This window comes from Hyla sarda, chromosome 6 (assembly GCF_029499605.1).
Source record: "Hyla sarda isolate aHylSar1 chromosome 6, aHylSar1.hap1, whole genome shotgun sequence".
Classification (NCBI taxonomy): domain Eukaryota; kingdom Metazoa; phylum Chordata; class Amphibia; order Anura; family Hylidae; genus Hyla; species Hyla sarda.
This window is the reverse complement of record NC_079194.1, coordinates 67,735,792-67,751,841: the sequence shown is the minus strand read 5'-3', so window position 1 is coordinate 67,751,841 and position 16,050 is coordinate 67,735,792. Positions and strand designations below refer to the sequence as shown.

Sequence of the window (16,050 nt, the reverse complement as noted above, 5' to 3'; positions counted from 1 at the left end):
GTACCCCTTTAAAACACAACTGAGACCTTGTAACACTAACGAGTTACGTAACACCAGTAAGGGAAAATGGCTAATTGGGCCCAATTTAAAAAAAAATTTCCCTTAGGAGTATACTTACTTTTGTTGCCAAGGTTTAGACATTAAGGGCTGTGTGTTGAACACAGTAACCTTCACCCCCTTTGTTTTTTCCTCCACACCTTCTTAAAATCATAACACTTTCAATTTTCCAACTCAAAATCCATATGAGGGCTTGTTCTTTGCCCCAACAGTTTTACTTTGTAATTCCATTAATAATTTCACTACAAAATCTATGGCAAAACCAGAACAAAATTATTTGTGGGGCAAAAAATAAATAAATAAATAATTTTTAGCAGCTTCTGTTCCTACGCAGTGCAGTTTTCGGTACGAATTGCACCTTATATTTATTCTGTAGGTCCACACGGTCACAAGGAAACCCAATTTATATAAGTTTGATTTTATTTTACTGCTAAAAAAAAAAATTATAACTTCCTACATGCACCAAAATTTATACGTTGAAAAATGTCCTCTTCTGATCCCTATAATTTTTTTATTTTTCCATATAAGGAGCGGTATGAACTCTTTTTTGCACCGTGATCTGAAGTTTTTATCAGGACCATTTTAGTTTTGATCAGACTTTTTGATCACTTTTTATTCACTTTTTTATGGTATAACATTTTTTTATTTTGGACTTTGGAATTTTTTTACGTGTACGCCATTGACCACGCAGTTTAATTAATTATATATTTTTATAGTTCAGACATTTACGCACGCGGCAATACCACATATGTTTATTTTTATTTACACAGTTTTTTTTTTCCATTGGAAGAGGGGGGGGGGGTGATTCAAACTGTTATTAGGGAAGGGGTTAAATCCCATTTATTAACACTTTATAACATTGCACACACTGATTTCCTACACTGATGACTGCCATGCAATAGCATGGCATTGATCAGTGTTATCACCGCTCGACTGCTCCTGCCTGGATCTCAGGCTCAGAGCAGTCATTCAGCAATTAGACAGCGAGGAGGCAGGTAGGGATTCCCCTCGCATCTTGCAAGCTGTTTGGGATGCCGTGATTTCACCATGGCGGTCCCGAACAGCACCACTGAGCTAACCAGCAATCTTTACTTTAGTTTTAGACGTGGCGATCAAGTTTGATCACCATGTCTAAAGGGTTAATGCCGGACATCATCCCGATCTGCGATGTCCGGCATTAGCCGTGGGTCCTGGTTGCCTAACCGTGACCCACCAGGTATGATGCGCGCTCACCTGCTGAGCCTGCGTCATACGTCGGTAGCCGCAGATGGACATTAATGAATGTCCATTTGCGGCAAGGGGTTAAACACTGTAAGACAGGCTGTACACTCACTACTTTACATTGTACCAGATTATCATTTCTTCAGTATTGTCAAATGAAAAGATATAATAAAGTATTTACAAAAATGTGAAGGGTGCGCTCACTTGGTACATTCATTGTTTGAACATTGCGGTGTGAGGTAACACAAGTGGCCAGCATAGTACTCTGACCTTTACCCCAATCAGCACTGAAACACTGAAAGCAAGGTAGACCTTCTTGTCCAATACCAGTGTCTGACCTCATACATGCTCTTTGCTGGATGGGCACATTTAGCAGAAGGGTTACAAAATGTTATAGATATAGAAGTGACCCAATTCCATATCAATGCCAATGTGTTATTCCATCAAGCTCAAATGTGATGGCCAAGAGTTTTGGCCTATGTAATGTATTTTGCATTATAAAAAAAAATGTTTACAGAAGGCACTCCATACAAGTCTGATGTGGAAAAATGTAATGCCCAGAATGTCTTGTATTATGTCCAAAGTTGAAGCTGAAATGAAACATATGACCATAACACAGTGCATTCTTGTAATATTTTACTTTGGGCTACTGAAGACGCTTCTTTGTCATAAAAACTTGCCCAGACAAGCCATCTACAATTACCAATCATAGATGAGATGAAAAATATTTTGCTTAAGCCGCTAATGTCAACCAAACACCGGACAGGGTTTCCACCTATGCTATACCCTAAAGCATTTGAAGTAATTTTTTCTTACAGCTCTTGTCCATGTGTAATCACATACCATAGTTCTAAGAAACCTTAGAGAATCTACTTGTTGCACTGTTTTTAATCCTCTACCCAAACTGTTTGAAATTATAGTTTGGTTGGGAAACATTGAGCAGGACATCTTAAGAGTTTATCTCCACCTTGTAAGGTAATTTTTTAATTTCAGTTTTACCACTCTATGTGTATTTTTGATATTTATCCATATGAGACCTGTCAAGGTTCTATGGATGCCAAACTTTAGTGCAGGTAGATGTGTTTGTCTTTGCCCATCATTCACGTCATTATTAAGCATAACAATGATATTCACAACTTTCTTTATAAGAGAAGCCCTTTCTGGAACCAGGCTAACTATTAATTATTTGTTGTAAAACAACTTGCTAATATACATAATACTTTACTAAAAGAGTACTACATGCTTGAACAAACTTCTAGCAGATGTGGTTGGTTAATTTTTAACATGCCTGTAATTTATATTATTTCCCTTTTAATGTTTTCTAGGGATAGATATAAAAGACATAGCATTCTATAATCTTGAATCTTCATCACTTGACCAATATGGCTAATCCAAGCTATGATAGATATAAGGGCAGACCAGATAGACCACAAGGTCTTTCTGCCGACAATCTTTTAGGGTTTTAATATTCCAATTACTCATTTTACAAGAGGTTCCAATAACACTCCTAAAGCAGAAGTTAATACATTTACCAGCAGGTACCTTGTTGTAGCCTTTGGAGTATTTGGGCAAAATGGGACTTTGTGATTTTTTTTTTTTTTGCAGTCTTTATTCAACAGCCGTTTATATTAATTTCAAATTGGCACAACATTAGCATTGATAACAGACGCAACAGAAATAAAATCAATTTTGGCATTGCGTGGGCATAGACGAGTGGTGAAGGTAATGTTTTAAAAATATGCTAGAATCATTTGGTAAAGCATGAATACTGCATATCTAATCATATAAAGATATTTGGCAATTTAGCAGAGTTAAAAAAAATGAAAATGAGCTGTAGAATCCAAAGGCAAGTAAGAGTGATGCACTGGCAATGGAGCAAAGTGTATTTTATGTGCATATTCCTCTATTAAGATTTTTTTTTCCTTCTGGGAATTTCTTGCCACACCTCAAACCGAAAATAAGAAGGGACACACAGATTAAACCCACTGAACTCGGCCAAAATCACAAAGCATATACTTTTTTTTTTTTTCAATCTTTCCCCTCTAGGAGACTTACAATGAGAGGACACACATAATTTTAGGCATCTAAGTCCAGGCTTTGTGAAGACAGCTTTTGCTAGTATAGGGCTGCTGGTCTTCTTTAAAGACAGTTAAGGCAAATCTCTGAATCTAGACAGAGCTGGATTTTTAGCAGCATCCGGTGGTACATACTGAGAGGCTATACGCTCACAAGTCTTGCTTCCCATTCAGAGAGAACAACGTGCACCCTTTATCAGGTATGGCCGCAATTTAAAGTCTTATAATACAAGCCAGAGGGTTGTTGCCTCATACAGGCAAATATCAATATCTTTAAAAACTCAAAAATGCTGCATTTGATGAGATATTTTGCTTGCATGCCAGGTGTAACAGCTGTGGTTTATGTGAGAATTGAAACAAGATCAAGTTTTTATAAGTATCTGTGCACGGGGCCAAAACTCAATATATTCTAGCACATCCTGCTGTAGAACTCTTCAGCATTGATAGTTATTGCTAGAGTCATGCAAACATATTACTAAAGAATTCACTTAAGTGTTGTGAATGGCTTTATAAGTGGGGTTAGCAGGCCAGGTCTAGTGGCAGAGCAATCTTCATCTGTCAGACTATGCCTTTTCAATAATGCTTAGGTGTACATGTCATAGTATTAGTAATATAGACAGCCCTAAAAGAAAGTAAGCAGTTTGCTTATACATTACCGTAAATATAAATATACAATATTTTATAGTCTTCTAGTTACCTACATGGGTCTGCATTTCATGTATAAATATACAATATTTTATAGTATTCTATTTACCTACATGTGTCTGCATAGCATGCAATAATATATGAACAGATATAACTGCAAATTAGGGATTAACATAAATGAATGTCAAGTATTGATATCTACATGCCTTCCTGGTTGGTTACTGTGCTAAGGGCACAAGTTCAATATTTACAGTAGCCTTTGAGAATAAATGCATAAAAAGGACAAAGTGTGAAAGATCATCAACAGTTAAAGGGGTTGTCTGTAAATGGACAAACCCATCAAATACAATTGGTGACCTTAATTCACATACTTCATGTCTGTAAGAAGTTGGAAACATTTTTGTTTTCTTAATTGAAAGTATACAGATTTCACTCCCAGATCAGTATTCCCTCTAGTGTCCAGAGTGAGCCATGGTGGTCTGACCATAAACCTCAGAATTCAAGAGCAGCAAACAAAGAACTAAAACACTTTAAGCAATTACATGACTAATCTAACCAAACAGTTACTTATAAACAGCTTAGACAAAAACAAGAGCACACTAGAGCTGCTTTACCCAAACCATATGGTGGATATGTTTTATTATGCAAGGGATATGGGCTGTAAAACGCTACATGCAATATTTAAACACCACTTACTGTAGATTTTAGACCCATCTTTGAGTCTACATATAATGGCAGTAAACTGAACTTAAGTTCTAACTTTTATTCTATTCAAAGGTTACAATATTTCCGGTTACCATGGATGTTTTCATTCGCCTTATGGCTCTAGCTCTAGCACTGATATGTGCACCACAAGGACTATGCCAATATGAAGCTTATGACTACGACACAGATTATGAACCTGATCCTTATCAGCCACTCATTCCTTTCCATCACGTCATAGATTATAATGTTCCTAATGTACATCACGGAACAGACTGCGCAAGAGAATGCTATTGCCCACCGTCATCGATAGCCACCATGTATTGTGATAATAGGAAGCTCAAGGCTATTCCTCAAATCCCATCTCGCATTCAACAGCTCTACCTACAGCGCAATGACATTGAATCTGTGACTATAAAGTCTTTCATTAATGCCACTTCTCTGAGGGAAATTGACCTTAGCCACAACAAACTGAAATCAAACAAAATTGATGCCGGCGTGTTTGCCACCTCTCGTCATCTACATCAAATATACCTTAACAATAATGACTTAGAGGAGATTCCTTCACCTATCTCTACTTCGGTTGAAAGGATCTTTCTGGGTCACAACAAAATCAATAAAGTAAGAGAACAAGATCTTCAGGGCTTGGTAAATGTTACCATGCTTGACCTCTGTAACAATCGTATTGATAACATCAAAGGAAAAACACTGAGCAAAATGACAAGGTTGATGCAACTCAATATCTGTAACAACAAGCTGTATTCAATGCCTGCAAGCCTTCCAACATCACTCATGTATCTGTCACTGGAGAACAATTCCATTTCCAAGATCCCAGATGACTATTTTGGAAAGCTTCCAAATCTGGTTGCTATTCGGATGTCCCATAACAAAATTGATGAAGTTCCTTTGTATATGTTCAACCTTCCCAGCCTCATGGAATTAGACCTGGCTCATAACAAACTTAAGCGCATTTTCTATGTTTCTCGATCACTAGAGCACCTGTATCTACAGGACAATGAATTTGAAAGTAAGTAGTCACCACATGTATTCTTGTATTCTAGTAAGGAAACATGCTTATTCCTTGTGTCCAAATCCCAGCAGTTATGTCATGACTAACACCTGCTGTAATCTGAAAAATCCATTCAAGAATATGTTATTTAGGATGCCAAGGAAGTATAAACAAGATGATATTACACGTGCATCTTCTGCAAGATTTATGGTATTGAAGTGCATCTGGTTTTTAGAAATGTAAAAGAAACATTTCAATATCCTATTTTTGCTTTGCATTTCTGTGCCTTAGCCCCAATGACAACACATCCTACTCCTGTACTTTGGCTGACCTGACTCACCACATGGCCATTGACCATCATAGAAACCAATTAGATTTCTCAATTTGCCTTTACTTGAACTAGAGAGAAAAAAAAGAATTATGTTGGGTTTCTAGGAGAGTGAGCTGTCAAAGTACAAGAAGTATTGCCATTGGGACAAAACGATGTCTACCATTTTAACAAAACCATAACATACCAGAGTAATTATATTTTAATGCATTTTCACACACACTATATACTTTGCATATACACAATTTATTATACTTCTTTATATTGACAATTAAAACAAGCATGAGTAATTGGAAACAAAAATAGCACAGGGCGAAGACAATGACTGAGCAGCAAATGTTGCTTGTCCAGGATTAGAAAAATTGGGTTATCCAGGATTAGAAAAATACTGCTTCTTTCTAGCAAAAAAAAAGCACCATTTATGTCCACAGATTGTGTGTAGCACTGCAGTTCAATTCCATTCACTTCAATGGAGCCGCGCTGCAATACCAAAGACAACCGGTAGACAGGGGTGGTACTGTTTTTGTAAGAAGAAAGCAGCGTTTTTCTAATCCTGGACAACCCCTTAAAAGGCCTCCAATTTCTCTTGGTACACATTCAAAATATAATTTTGACATGCTAACAAAACCCCTAAAAGGCAGTAAGTACCTTGCATTACAACCACTGGGTGGCCACACCTAAACACATACAATATAGCATGTACATTTTCTGACAGAGTACCGTAATATTATGTTTTGTCTTGTTTTTTTCAAAAGGGTTACTCATGCAGTAGTTTATTTATTTTTTAACATGCCCAGGCTGCACGTTTAATCTTAAACAATAAAAAACTATTCTTACCTCCCGCACTGACCCCAGTATCTCTGCTCTCATTATTCACCTTGTTCCACTTCCTGTTGCCGGGGTCAATACTGCACAGTGCCAATCAACTAATCACTGGCTAAGGTTAAAAACACCGCTGCCAGTGATTGGCTGAGCGGCACTGACGTATTGAGCCCCAAAACCAGGAAGTGGAGACCACAAGCAGTAATACCAGAGACAGCAGGACAGCGCGGGAGGCAAGTGCAGGTTAGTGCGGGAGGTAAGTGCAGGTTTTTTTTTGTTTAAGCATATTTTCTTTAATTTCTGCTTAAGTATATCTTTAATCAATGCTGGTAATATTGTGCTATTCAACTTGACATATTTCCAGCAAAAAGGAACTGTAAGGTAGGACTCATTTGTACAGGATCACAATATTGTATAGGAAATGCATGTTGTGAGAAAGTAAAACGTGGAGTGAAAAGGATCTTTAGCTATACTTGCAAAAGCATTTATCAATCTGTCTTGAACCAAAACTGTCTGATTTTGCCCATAACAACTAATCCCAGCTCAGCTTTCATATCTTAAAGTGCTCTGGTAGTGTCACATATAGACAGGGAATAACTTAAGTCCTGCACTCACTCGCAGTGCTGGGGCATCAAGTCAAAATAAACTACAAAAACACAGTAAAAAGTAAGGAAAATAGGTATCTGATTGGCAAAAGCGACAGAACCACAGATAGGTCAGAGTATAACCAGAGTAACCCAACTCAGAATACAAACAGAACATTTCACCCCTTAAAGACCTTTTCCGTTTTTGCACTTTAATATTTTCCTCCTTACCTTTAAAAAATCATAACTCTTTAAATTTTGCACCTAAAAATCCATATGATGGCTTATTTTTTGCTCCACCAATTCTACTTTGCAGTAACATTAGTCATTTTACCCAAAAATTGACCTTGAAACGGAAAAAAATCATTGTGCGACAAAATTGAAGTAAAAACCCTATTTAGTAACTTTTGGGGGCTTCTGTTTCTAGGCAGTACATTTTTCCGTAAAAAGGACACCTCTTTATTCTTTAGGCCTATACGATTAAAATTATACCCTGCTTATATAGGTTAGATTTTTTTTTTACTTCTGGAAAAAAATCAATCATTTACAATTGTCATCTTCTGACCCCCATCATTTTTTTTTTTCCGCGTACGCGGCGGTATGAGGGCTCATTTTTTGCGTTGTGATCTGAAGTTTTTAGCGGTATCATTTATGTATTGATCAGACTTTTTGATAGCTTTTTATAAATTTTTTAATGATATAAAAATTGACCAAAAATTCGCTATTTTGGACTTTGGAATTTTTTTTGCGCATACGCCATTGACCGTGCGGATTAATTAACGATATATTTTTATAATTAGGACATTTCCACATATGTTTATGTTTATTTACACAGGGTTTTTTTATATGCGAAAAGGGGGGTGATTCAAACTTTTATTAGGAAAGGGGTAAATGATCTTTATCAATTTTTATTAATTTTTTTATTTTTTGGCAATGTTATAGCCCCGTCATATCAGGTTAGTGCCGGCGTCTAACAGTAGCCGGGACCCGGGGCTAATAGCCCATGTTAACCCTTCAGACGCAACGTTCAAAGTTGATCGCCGCGTCAAAACTGTAAAAAAAAAAGCATTCCCGGCAGCTCAGTCGGGTTGCTCGAGACCACCGCAGTGAAACCGCTCAGCTAGGACACGAGCGGAGGACACGAGCGGAGGGTCCATTACCTGCCTCCAGTGTGTCCGATCGGTGATTGATTTCTCCAAGCCTGAGATCCAGGCTTGAGCAATCAACTGCCGAAAACACTGATCAATGCAATCCTATGACTCTGCATTGAACAGTGCTGGCAATCAATGTACTGCATGTTATAGCCGGGACGGGGCTATAACATTGCAAAGAAAAAAAAAAGTGTAAAAAAAGAGTTAATAAATGTGATTTAACCCCTTCCCTAATAAAAATTCAAATCACCCCCCTTTTCCCATAAAAAAAGTGAATAAAAATGAATATAAACGTATGTGGCATCGTCGCATGCGTAAATGTCCGAACTATAATGGCGTAAGCAGTCAATGGCGTACACACAAAAAAATTCCAAAGTCCAAAATAGCGTAATTTGTCACTTTTTATACCATAAAAAAAATTATAAAAAGTGATTTAAAAAGGTGGCGATAAAACCTTCAGATCACGGCGCAAAAAATTAGCTCTTAAACTGCCCTGTACGCAGAAAAATAAAAAAGTTATAGGGGTCAGAAGATGACAATTTTAAATGTATACATTTTCGTGCATGTAGTTATGATCTTTTTCAGAAGTAATACAAAATCAAACCTATATAAGTAGGGTATCATTTTAATCGTATGGACCTACAGAATAAATATAACGTGTCATTTTTACCGAAAAATGTACTGGGTAGAAATGGAAGCCCCAAAAATTTACAAGATGGCGTTTTTTCATCAATTTCGTTGCACAATGATTTTTATTTTGGGTTCCGCCGTAGATTTTTGGGTATAATGACTGATGTCATTACAAAGTATAATTGGTGGCGCAAAAATAAGCCATTGTTTGGGTCTGTAGGTGCAAAATTGAAAGGGTTATGATTTTTAAAAGGTAAGGAAGAAAAAACGAAAGTGCAAAGATGGAAAAACCCGAGTCCCCAAGTGGTTAAAGTGGCAAACCAAGCCCTATGCAGGGACTTGGCGCAGCACTATTTTTTTTTTCTCTTTCTAAAAAATGTTAAAGTTATAATTATATTACATTTTCTTTTAGCGATAAACATAACTCTTATGTGTCCAGTAATGGACCAATCACATCGACTAACCTACCTGCGTGTGGATGGGAATCGACTGAAAGGACCTATTAGCACATTAGCCTTCCTATGCTTTCCTCACATACAAAGTATTTATTATGGTGAACAGAAGCGTAGCGCCGGTGACGGTCAGGTACACCTAATCCCTCCATACCCACTACCAGAGGACGCAAGGTATGATGATGATGATGATGATGATGATTTTCCACAGTACCATAGAGAGGAGCATGGACCGATAGTGGAAGATGTAGAAGATGAAGATGAAAATGACTTTCATGAGTACTACTAAATAGTTTAAATGGTTTGGATTCTGACTGGTCCACACATTTCATATAAAAGTTATTATTTCCTAATGATTTAATGTGTTAACAAGCTGTAATTTCAACTTTTGTTTTGTGTAAGAAAAATAGCTGCTTTAAATTTTTTATAGTTTCAGGAGCTAAGTGCTCATGTATTTACATTTATTACAAAGTAGGAAAAACTGTTATTTGAATACAACAACCTGCTTGGCAAACAAGGGCAAAAAGTTATTTTATAGGTATGGAAACAAAATTGTTAGCAAGAGTAACAAAATCACTACCTTAATTTTCATATATTAAAGGGGTACTCTGGTGGAAAACTTTTTTTTTTTTTTAAATAAACTGGTGCCAGAAAGTTAATCAGATTTGTAAATTACTTTAAAATCTTAATCCTTCCAGTACTGCTGCTGAATACTACAGAGGAAATTATTTTCTTTTTGGAACACTGTGCTCTCTGTTGACATCATGACCACAGTGCTCTCTGCTGATATCTGTCCATTTTAGGAACTGTCCAGAGCAGCATATGTTTGCTATGGGAATTTTCTCCTACTCTGGACAGTTCCTAAAATGGACAGAGATGTCAGCAGAGAGCACTGTGCTCGTGATGTCAGCAGAGAGCTCTGAGTTCCAAAAAGAAAAGAATTTCCTCTGTATTATTCAGCAGCTAATACAGTGGGGATCAAAAGTTGGGCACCCCAGGAAAAAAATTGTATTAATGTGCATAAAGAAGTCAAGGAAAGTTTACAGATTAGACATTCTTATAATATGTCAACAAAAGTTAGATTTTATTTCCACCATTTACGCTTTCAAAATAACAGAAAACAAAAAAATGGCGTCTGCAAAAGTTTGGGCACCCTGCAGAATTTATAGCATGCACTGCCCCCTTTGCAAAGCTGAGACCTGCCAGTGTCATGGATTGTTCTCAATCATCATCTGGGAAGACCAGGTAATGTCAATCTCAAAGGTTTTAAATGCCCAGACTCATCTGAACTTGCCCCAACAATCAGCACCATGGGTTCTTCTAAGCAGTTGTCTAGAAATCTGAAACTGAAAATAGTTGATGCTCACAAAGCTGGAGAAGACTATAAGAATATAGCAAAACATGGAAGAGTCATCAGAAGAAAACCTCTTCCTCATCCTCACCACAAAAATCTGAGTTTGAACTTTGCAAATGAACATATAGACAAGCCTGATGCATTTTGGAAACAAGTTCTGCGGACCGATGAGGTTAAAATTTAACTTTGCGGCCAGAATGAGCAAAGGTACATTTGATGAAGAAGGGGAACAGAATTTAATGAAAAGAACCTCTGTCCAACTGATAAGCATGGGGGTGGATCAATCATGCATTGCGGTTGTATTGCAGCCAGTGGCACAGGGAACATCTCACGAGTAGAAGGAAAAATGGATTCAATAAAATTTTAGCAAATTTTGGATGCTAACTTGATGCCATCTGTGAAAAAGCTGAAGTTAGAGAGGATGGCATCTACAAATGGATAATGATCGTAAACACACCTCGAAATCCACGAGGGATTACATCAAGAGGTGTAAACTGAAGGTTTTGCCATGGCCTTCACAATCTCCTGACCTCAACATAATTGAAAATCTATGTATAAATCTTAAAAGAGCAGTGCGTAACAGACAGCCCAGAAATCTCAACGAACTGGAAGACTTTTGTAAGGAAGAATGGGCAAAGATACCTCAAACAAGAATTGAAAGACTCTTGGCTGACCACAAAAAGCATGTACAAGCTGTGATGCTTACCAAAGGGGGCAGTACAAGATATTAACTCTGCAGGGTGCCCAAGCTTTTGCAGACGCCATTTTTTGTTTTCTGTTATTTTGAAAGTGTAAATGATGTAAATAAAATCTATTTGATGCCTTTTGGAGATTTTTCCATCTTTCCTTAGCTTCTTTATGCACATTAATACAAATTTTTACCTGGGATGCCAAAACTTTTGATCACCCCTGTAAGTACTGGAAGGATTAAGATTTTTTTAATAGAAGTAATTTACAAATCTGTTTAACTTTCTGGCACAAAAAAAAAAAAAAGAGTTTTCCACCGGAGTACCCCTTTAAGTGCTATAGGAAATGTAATTGACAATACTTGTAAAATAAAGTCAAAAGTCTAAAAACGAATCTGTCCATTATTACATCAAATCTTTGGTTATGGTTGGAGTGAGCAGGTGTCTTTAAAGCACTATAGTTTTTGATTTAAGGGAAGCTCTATTGTGCCTATTATGTGGAAATATGCTGTAAGTGCTGTGAATTAGGCTTCCAGCATATTCAGGAGCTGCAGGGTCCTCTTGCTCAACCACCATTTAATGTCTTCTTTGTCCCTATGTATAGTAATAAGGAAAAAAGCTGCCAGTGAAAGGATGGGAGAAATGCTGTACTACTCAGTTCGCAGTGCTCGAAGTGATAAATAGCTTATTGAAAATACAGCATGTTTTCACAAAAGTGACATATGTCTTGTAGAAGTGCCTGTCACTACTTGACACTGCCCTCAGAGAAAGCAGCACAAACATGCTGACAGGTGTACTTCAAAGCACATGTCCTTAACTGATAGAATGACTTGTTTATACACTATATGTAGTATTCCTACCTCTCAACATACTATGTGCAGCTGCAAAACCAAAACAGAACTGTATAAGGCTGGGTTCACACTACGTTTTCCCCCATACGGGAGCGCATACGGAAGGGGGGAGCTAAAAGCTGGCGCTCCCGTATGTCACCGTATGCGCTCCCGTATGTCATTCATTTCAATGAGCCGACCAGAGTGAAACGTTCGGTCCGGTCGGCTCATTTTTGCGCCGTATGCGCTTTTACAACCGGACCTAAAACCGTGGTTGACCACAGTTTTAGGTCCGGTTGTAAAAGCGCATACGGCGCAAAAATGAGCCGAACGGACCGAACGTTTCACTCCGGTCGGCTCATTGAAATGAATGACATACGGGAGCGCATATGGTGACATATGGGAGCGCGAGCTTTTAGCTCCCCCCTGCCGTATGCGCTCCCGTATGGGAGAAAACGTAGTGTGAACCCAGCCTTAGAGATCTTATATGCCAGAATAAGTTTACTAAATAGCCTCAGCTTGTTAAAAATAAAATGAGATCTAGACCTAGCACTTTATTTTTGGTCATTAATAAGATAGCAAGCTAAAGGGAAAATAGAGAATTAGAGGAGGCACTTGAATCTATTTAAAAAACTTAAGAGTTTTGACTGGTCGGGGTCTCAGTGCGCAGACCCCCACTATTTATTGCAATCTTTTAAATTATAACAGTGTTCAGTGCTATGCATTGGCATAGAACTGATCAGTACTATCTGCAATCTACTGCTATGGTCCGCCAAAACGTATAATGATGGGCTGCACAAATGACCCAGCGATTGTTCATGTGGCCCTGTCTGTACGATGGTTAAGCCATGTAAAGGATCTTTAAATGGGTTTTAAAGGAATACTCTGGGATCTGAGCTTGACAGTCAGTGAACTTTTCTCCTATCAACAGGATAGGGGGTAAGTGTCTGATCGCAGGGAGTCCAACCACTGGGAACCCCCTTGATCTTCTGTACCGGACCCCAGATACTTTCCTGACCTCGAAACGCTCCGGCCTCCACCTTCCTGGACAAGTGATCAGAACCATCCAAGTGTCTGATCATCCAGGATCCCCCAAGATCAGACACTTATTGACTGTCCATTGGATAGGGGATGAGTGACCATTAATTTCCCAGGGAAGAATTTCTTTAAGGGAATAGGTCAGCCTGCCTAAAAGGGCCCTAAGGAGACACATTACCTCCCACAGACCTATATAACAGCTAAAAATTCTTATTATATACATAAACAATTCACTTTCAAGAGACAATAAGATAACTGTGCAGCAAAATGTGAAGGCGGAGTATGGAAAAAAATGGTGAATGCAAGCCTACTGAGTATCTCGTAAAAAAAGCAAATGTATGCAGCATAGAATACCCTGGCTCTAACTAGAAACACTGCAATCTCCTTGCATTATGCAACATTCACAAAGGCTGTATGCAAAGTGTTGCTTGCATAAATATGCTGGGGTTTGATTGACATTTGTCAAAGTTTTGCTTGTTATGATGTTAGACTCTTGCTAGATATTTTATGTAAAGTTTAATATTGATAAAATATGTATTTACAAATAAAATTCATTAAAATAAGAAAAAAACGTGTGTGAAAATATTTCATGATTTAAAACAAAATGTAAAACAAAAAACTAAATATTTTTTTTAATTAACTGGTGCCAGAAAGTTAAACAGATTTGTAAATTACTTCTTTAAAAAAAATATTAAACCTTCCAGTACTTATCAGCTGCTGTATGCCCCACAGGAAGTTCTTTTATTTTTGAAATTCCTTTCTGTCTGATCACAGTGCTCTCTGCTGACACCACTGTTCATTTTAGGAACTGTCCAGAGTAGGAGCAAATCCCCACAGCAAACCTCGCCTGCTCTGGACAGTTCCTGACATGGACAGAGGCGTCAGTAGAGAGCACTGTGGTCAGACAGAAAGGAAATTAAAAAAGAAAAGAACTTCCTGTGGAGCATATAGCATAAGTACTGGAAGGATTAATATTTTTTAATAGAAGTCATTTACAAATCTGTTTAACTTTCTGGCACCAGTTGATTAAAAAAAGAAATGTTTTCCTGTGGAGTACCCCTTTAAAGGGGTATTTCGGCCACAGACAACTTATGCCCTATCCATAGGATAGGGAATAAGATGTCTGATTGAGGGAGGCCTGCCGCTGGGAATACCCGCGATCTCCGTGCAGCACCCGCATTTGATGCTGGGCTGCTGCTCCAGTCTCGGAAACCTATGTGTTTCCAGGACTGGAGACGTAATGTCATGCCACGCCACCTACATTCATGTCTATGGAGGAGGCGTGATAAGATGTCTTTGGCCGTGAATATACCTTTATGCTTCTTTTTTGGTCGGAATAAAGTGATTTTGCCTTTTTGGAGTAAGGGAAGTCAGACAGGAGACCCCTGTAAGATGATAATTTGTTAGTCAGGGAAAGAAAGTTACTGGTAACCATAATAACATTTAACATCAATGGTGATGAGGACCCCTAAGCTCTACAATCAAAGGACTCTATACAGCTTAGATCTTAGATTTTTGGACACTTGTGAGTAATAGAGTAAAGTAAAAACATTATGTCACCTGGAACACTGTCACATCTATATACAGTATAATACTTAGATTGGTACTGGGGCACCACTAGGGAAAAAAACCCTACCCTAGAGAACCTAAGGCATGCATTAAAACAAGTGGGCATTCTTTTTTCTCAATGAGTAGACCCGTTGTATGAAATAATGCTGGTTTTGGAAAAAAATTGCAAAAATTGACTACTTAGATAGTTTTTTTCTTATAATTAAAACGTTTCAAGTTATCGTTATAAAGCTAGTTATTTCTTGCAAGACACTATTCCTACTGAAATTTTTATAAATGCTTTTTGGTTGATGCCAATGCATGATTCATGCAAGTCAGACCAATAAATTGTCTTTTATATAGATACAAACTCTGCTCACAATCCAGATATTGAAGTGAGGAAACTGAGATTTACTGCAACCTACCAAAAGTCTGGAAAGTATCTTTCGGTGAGTTAAATCAATATTTTAAGATTTTTTTTTTATTTTTTTTTACAGCAAAAAACAATACTTAGAATGTGGCGTTTTCACTGAAACTGTTTATATTAATGATCACTATAATGGTCACTCATTTCTGATGATGTTTACGCACTTTTTCTTCCCCAGGGGGGGGGGGGGGGGGGGGGGGAGTTGGTGCATCTTATACGGCGAATACACACCTATCGCGGCGGTCCCAGCGGCCATCAACGGCCGGGACCCGCGGCTAATACAGGACATCACTGATTGCGGTGATGCCCTGTATTAACCCTTCAGACGCGGCGATCAAAGCTGACCGCTGCATCTGAAGCGAAAATAACACTAACCCGGCTGTTCAGTCCGGCTGTTCGGGACCGCCGTGATTTCACCGCGGCGGTCCCGAACAGCCCGACTGAACAGCCGGGTTAGTGCTTACAGGACACCGGGAGGGACCTTACCTGCC

At 38.1% G+C, this 16,050-nt stretch overlaps 2 protein-coding genes across 7 annotated transcripts in view; one reads left to right on the top strand and one right to left on the bottom strand.

The window, feature by feature from the left end:
* CENPP (centromere protein P) overlaps nucleotides 1-16,050 on the bottom strand; it is a 373,003-nt gene that overhangs the window by 218,833 nt on the left and 138,120 nt on the right. The window lies entirely within an intron of this gene.
* Nucleotides 3,425-10,284, top strand: OMD (osteomodulin). The gene is made up of 3 exons (XM_056524040.1): nucleotides 3,425-3,553; nucleotides 4,776-5,727; nucleotides 9,637-10,284. The coding sequence occupies exons 2-3, from the start codon at nucleotides 4,797-4,799 to the stop codon at nucleotides 9,963-9,965; spliced, it is 1,260 nt and encodes a 419-aa protein (XP_056380015.1). The 5' UTR covers nucleotides 3,425-3,553; nucleotides 4,776-4,796; the 3' UTR covers nucleotides 9,966-10,284.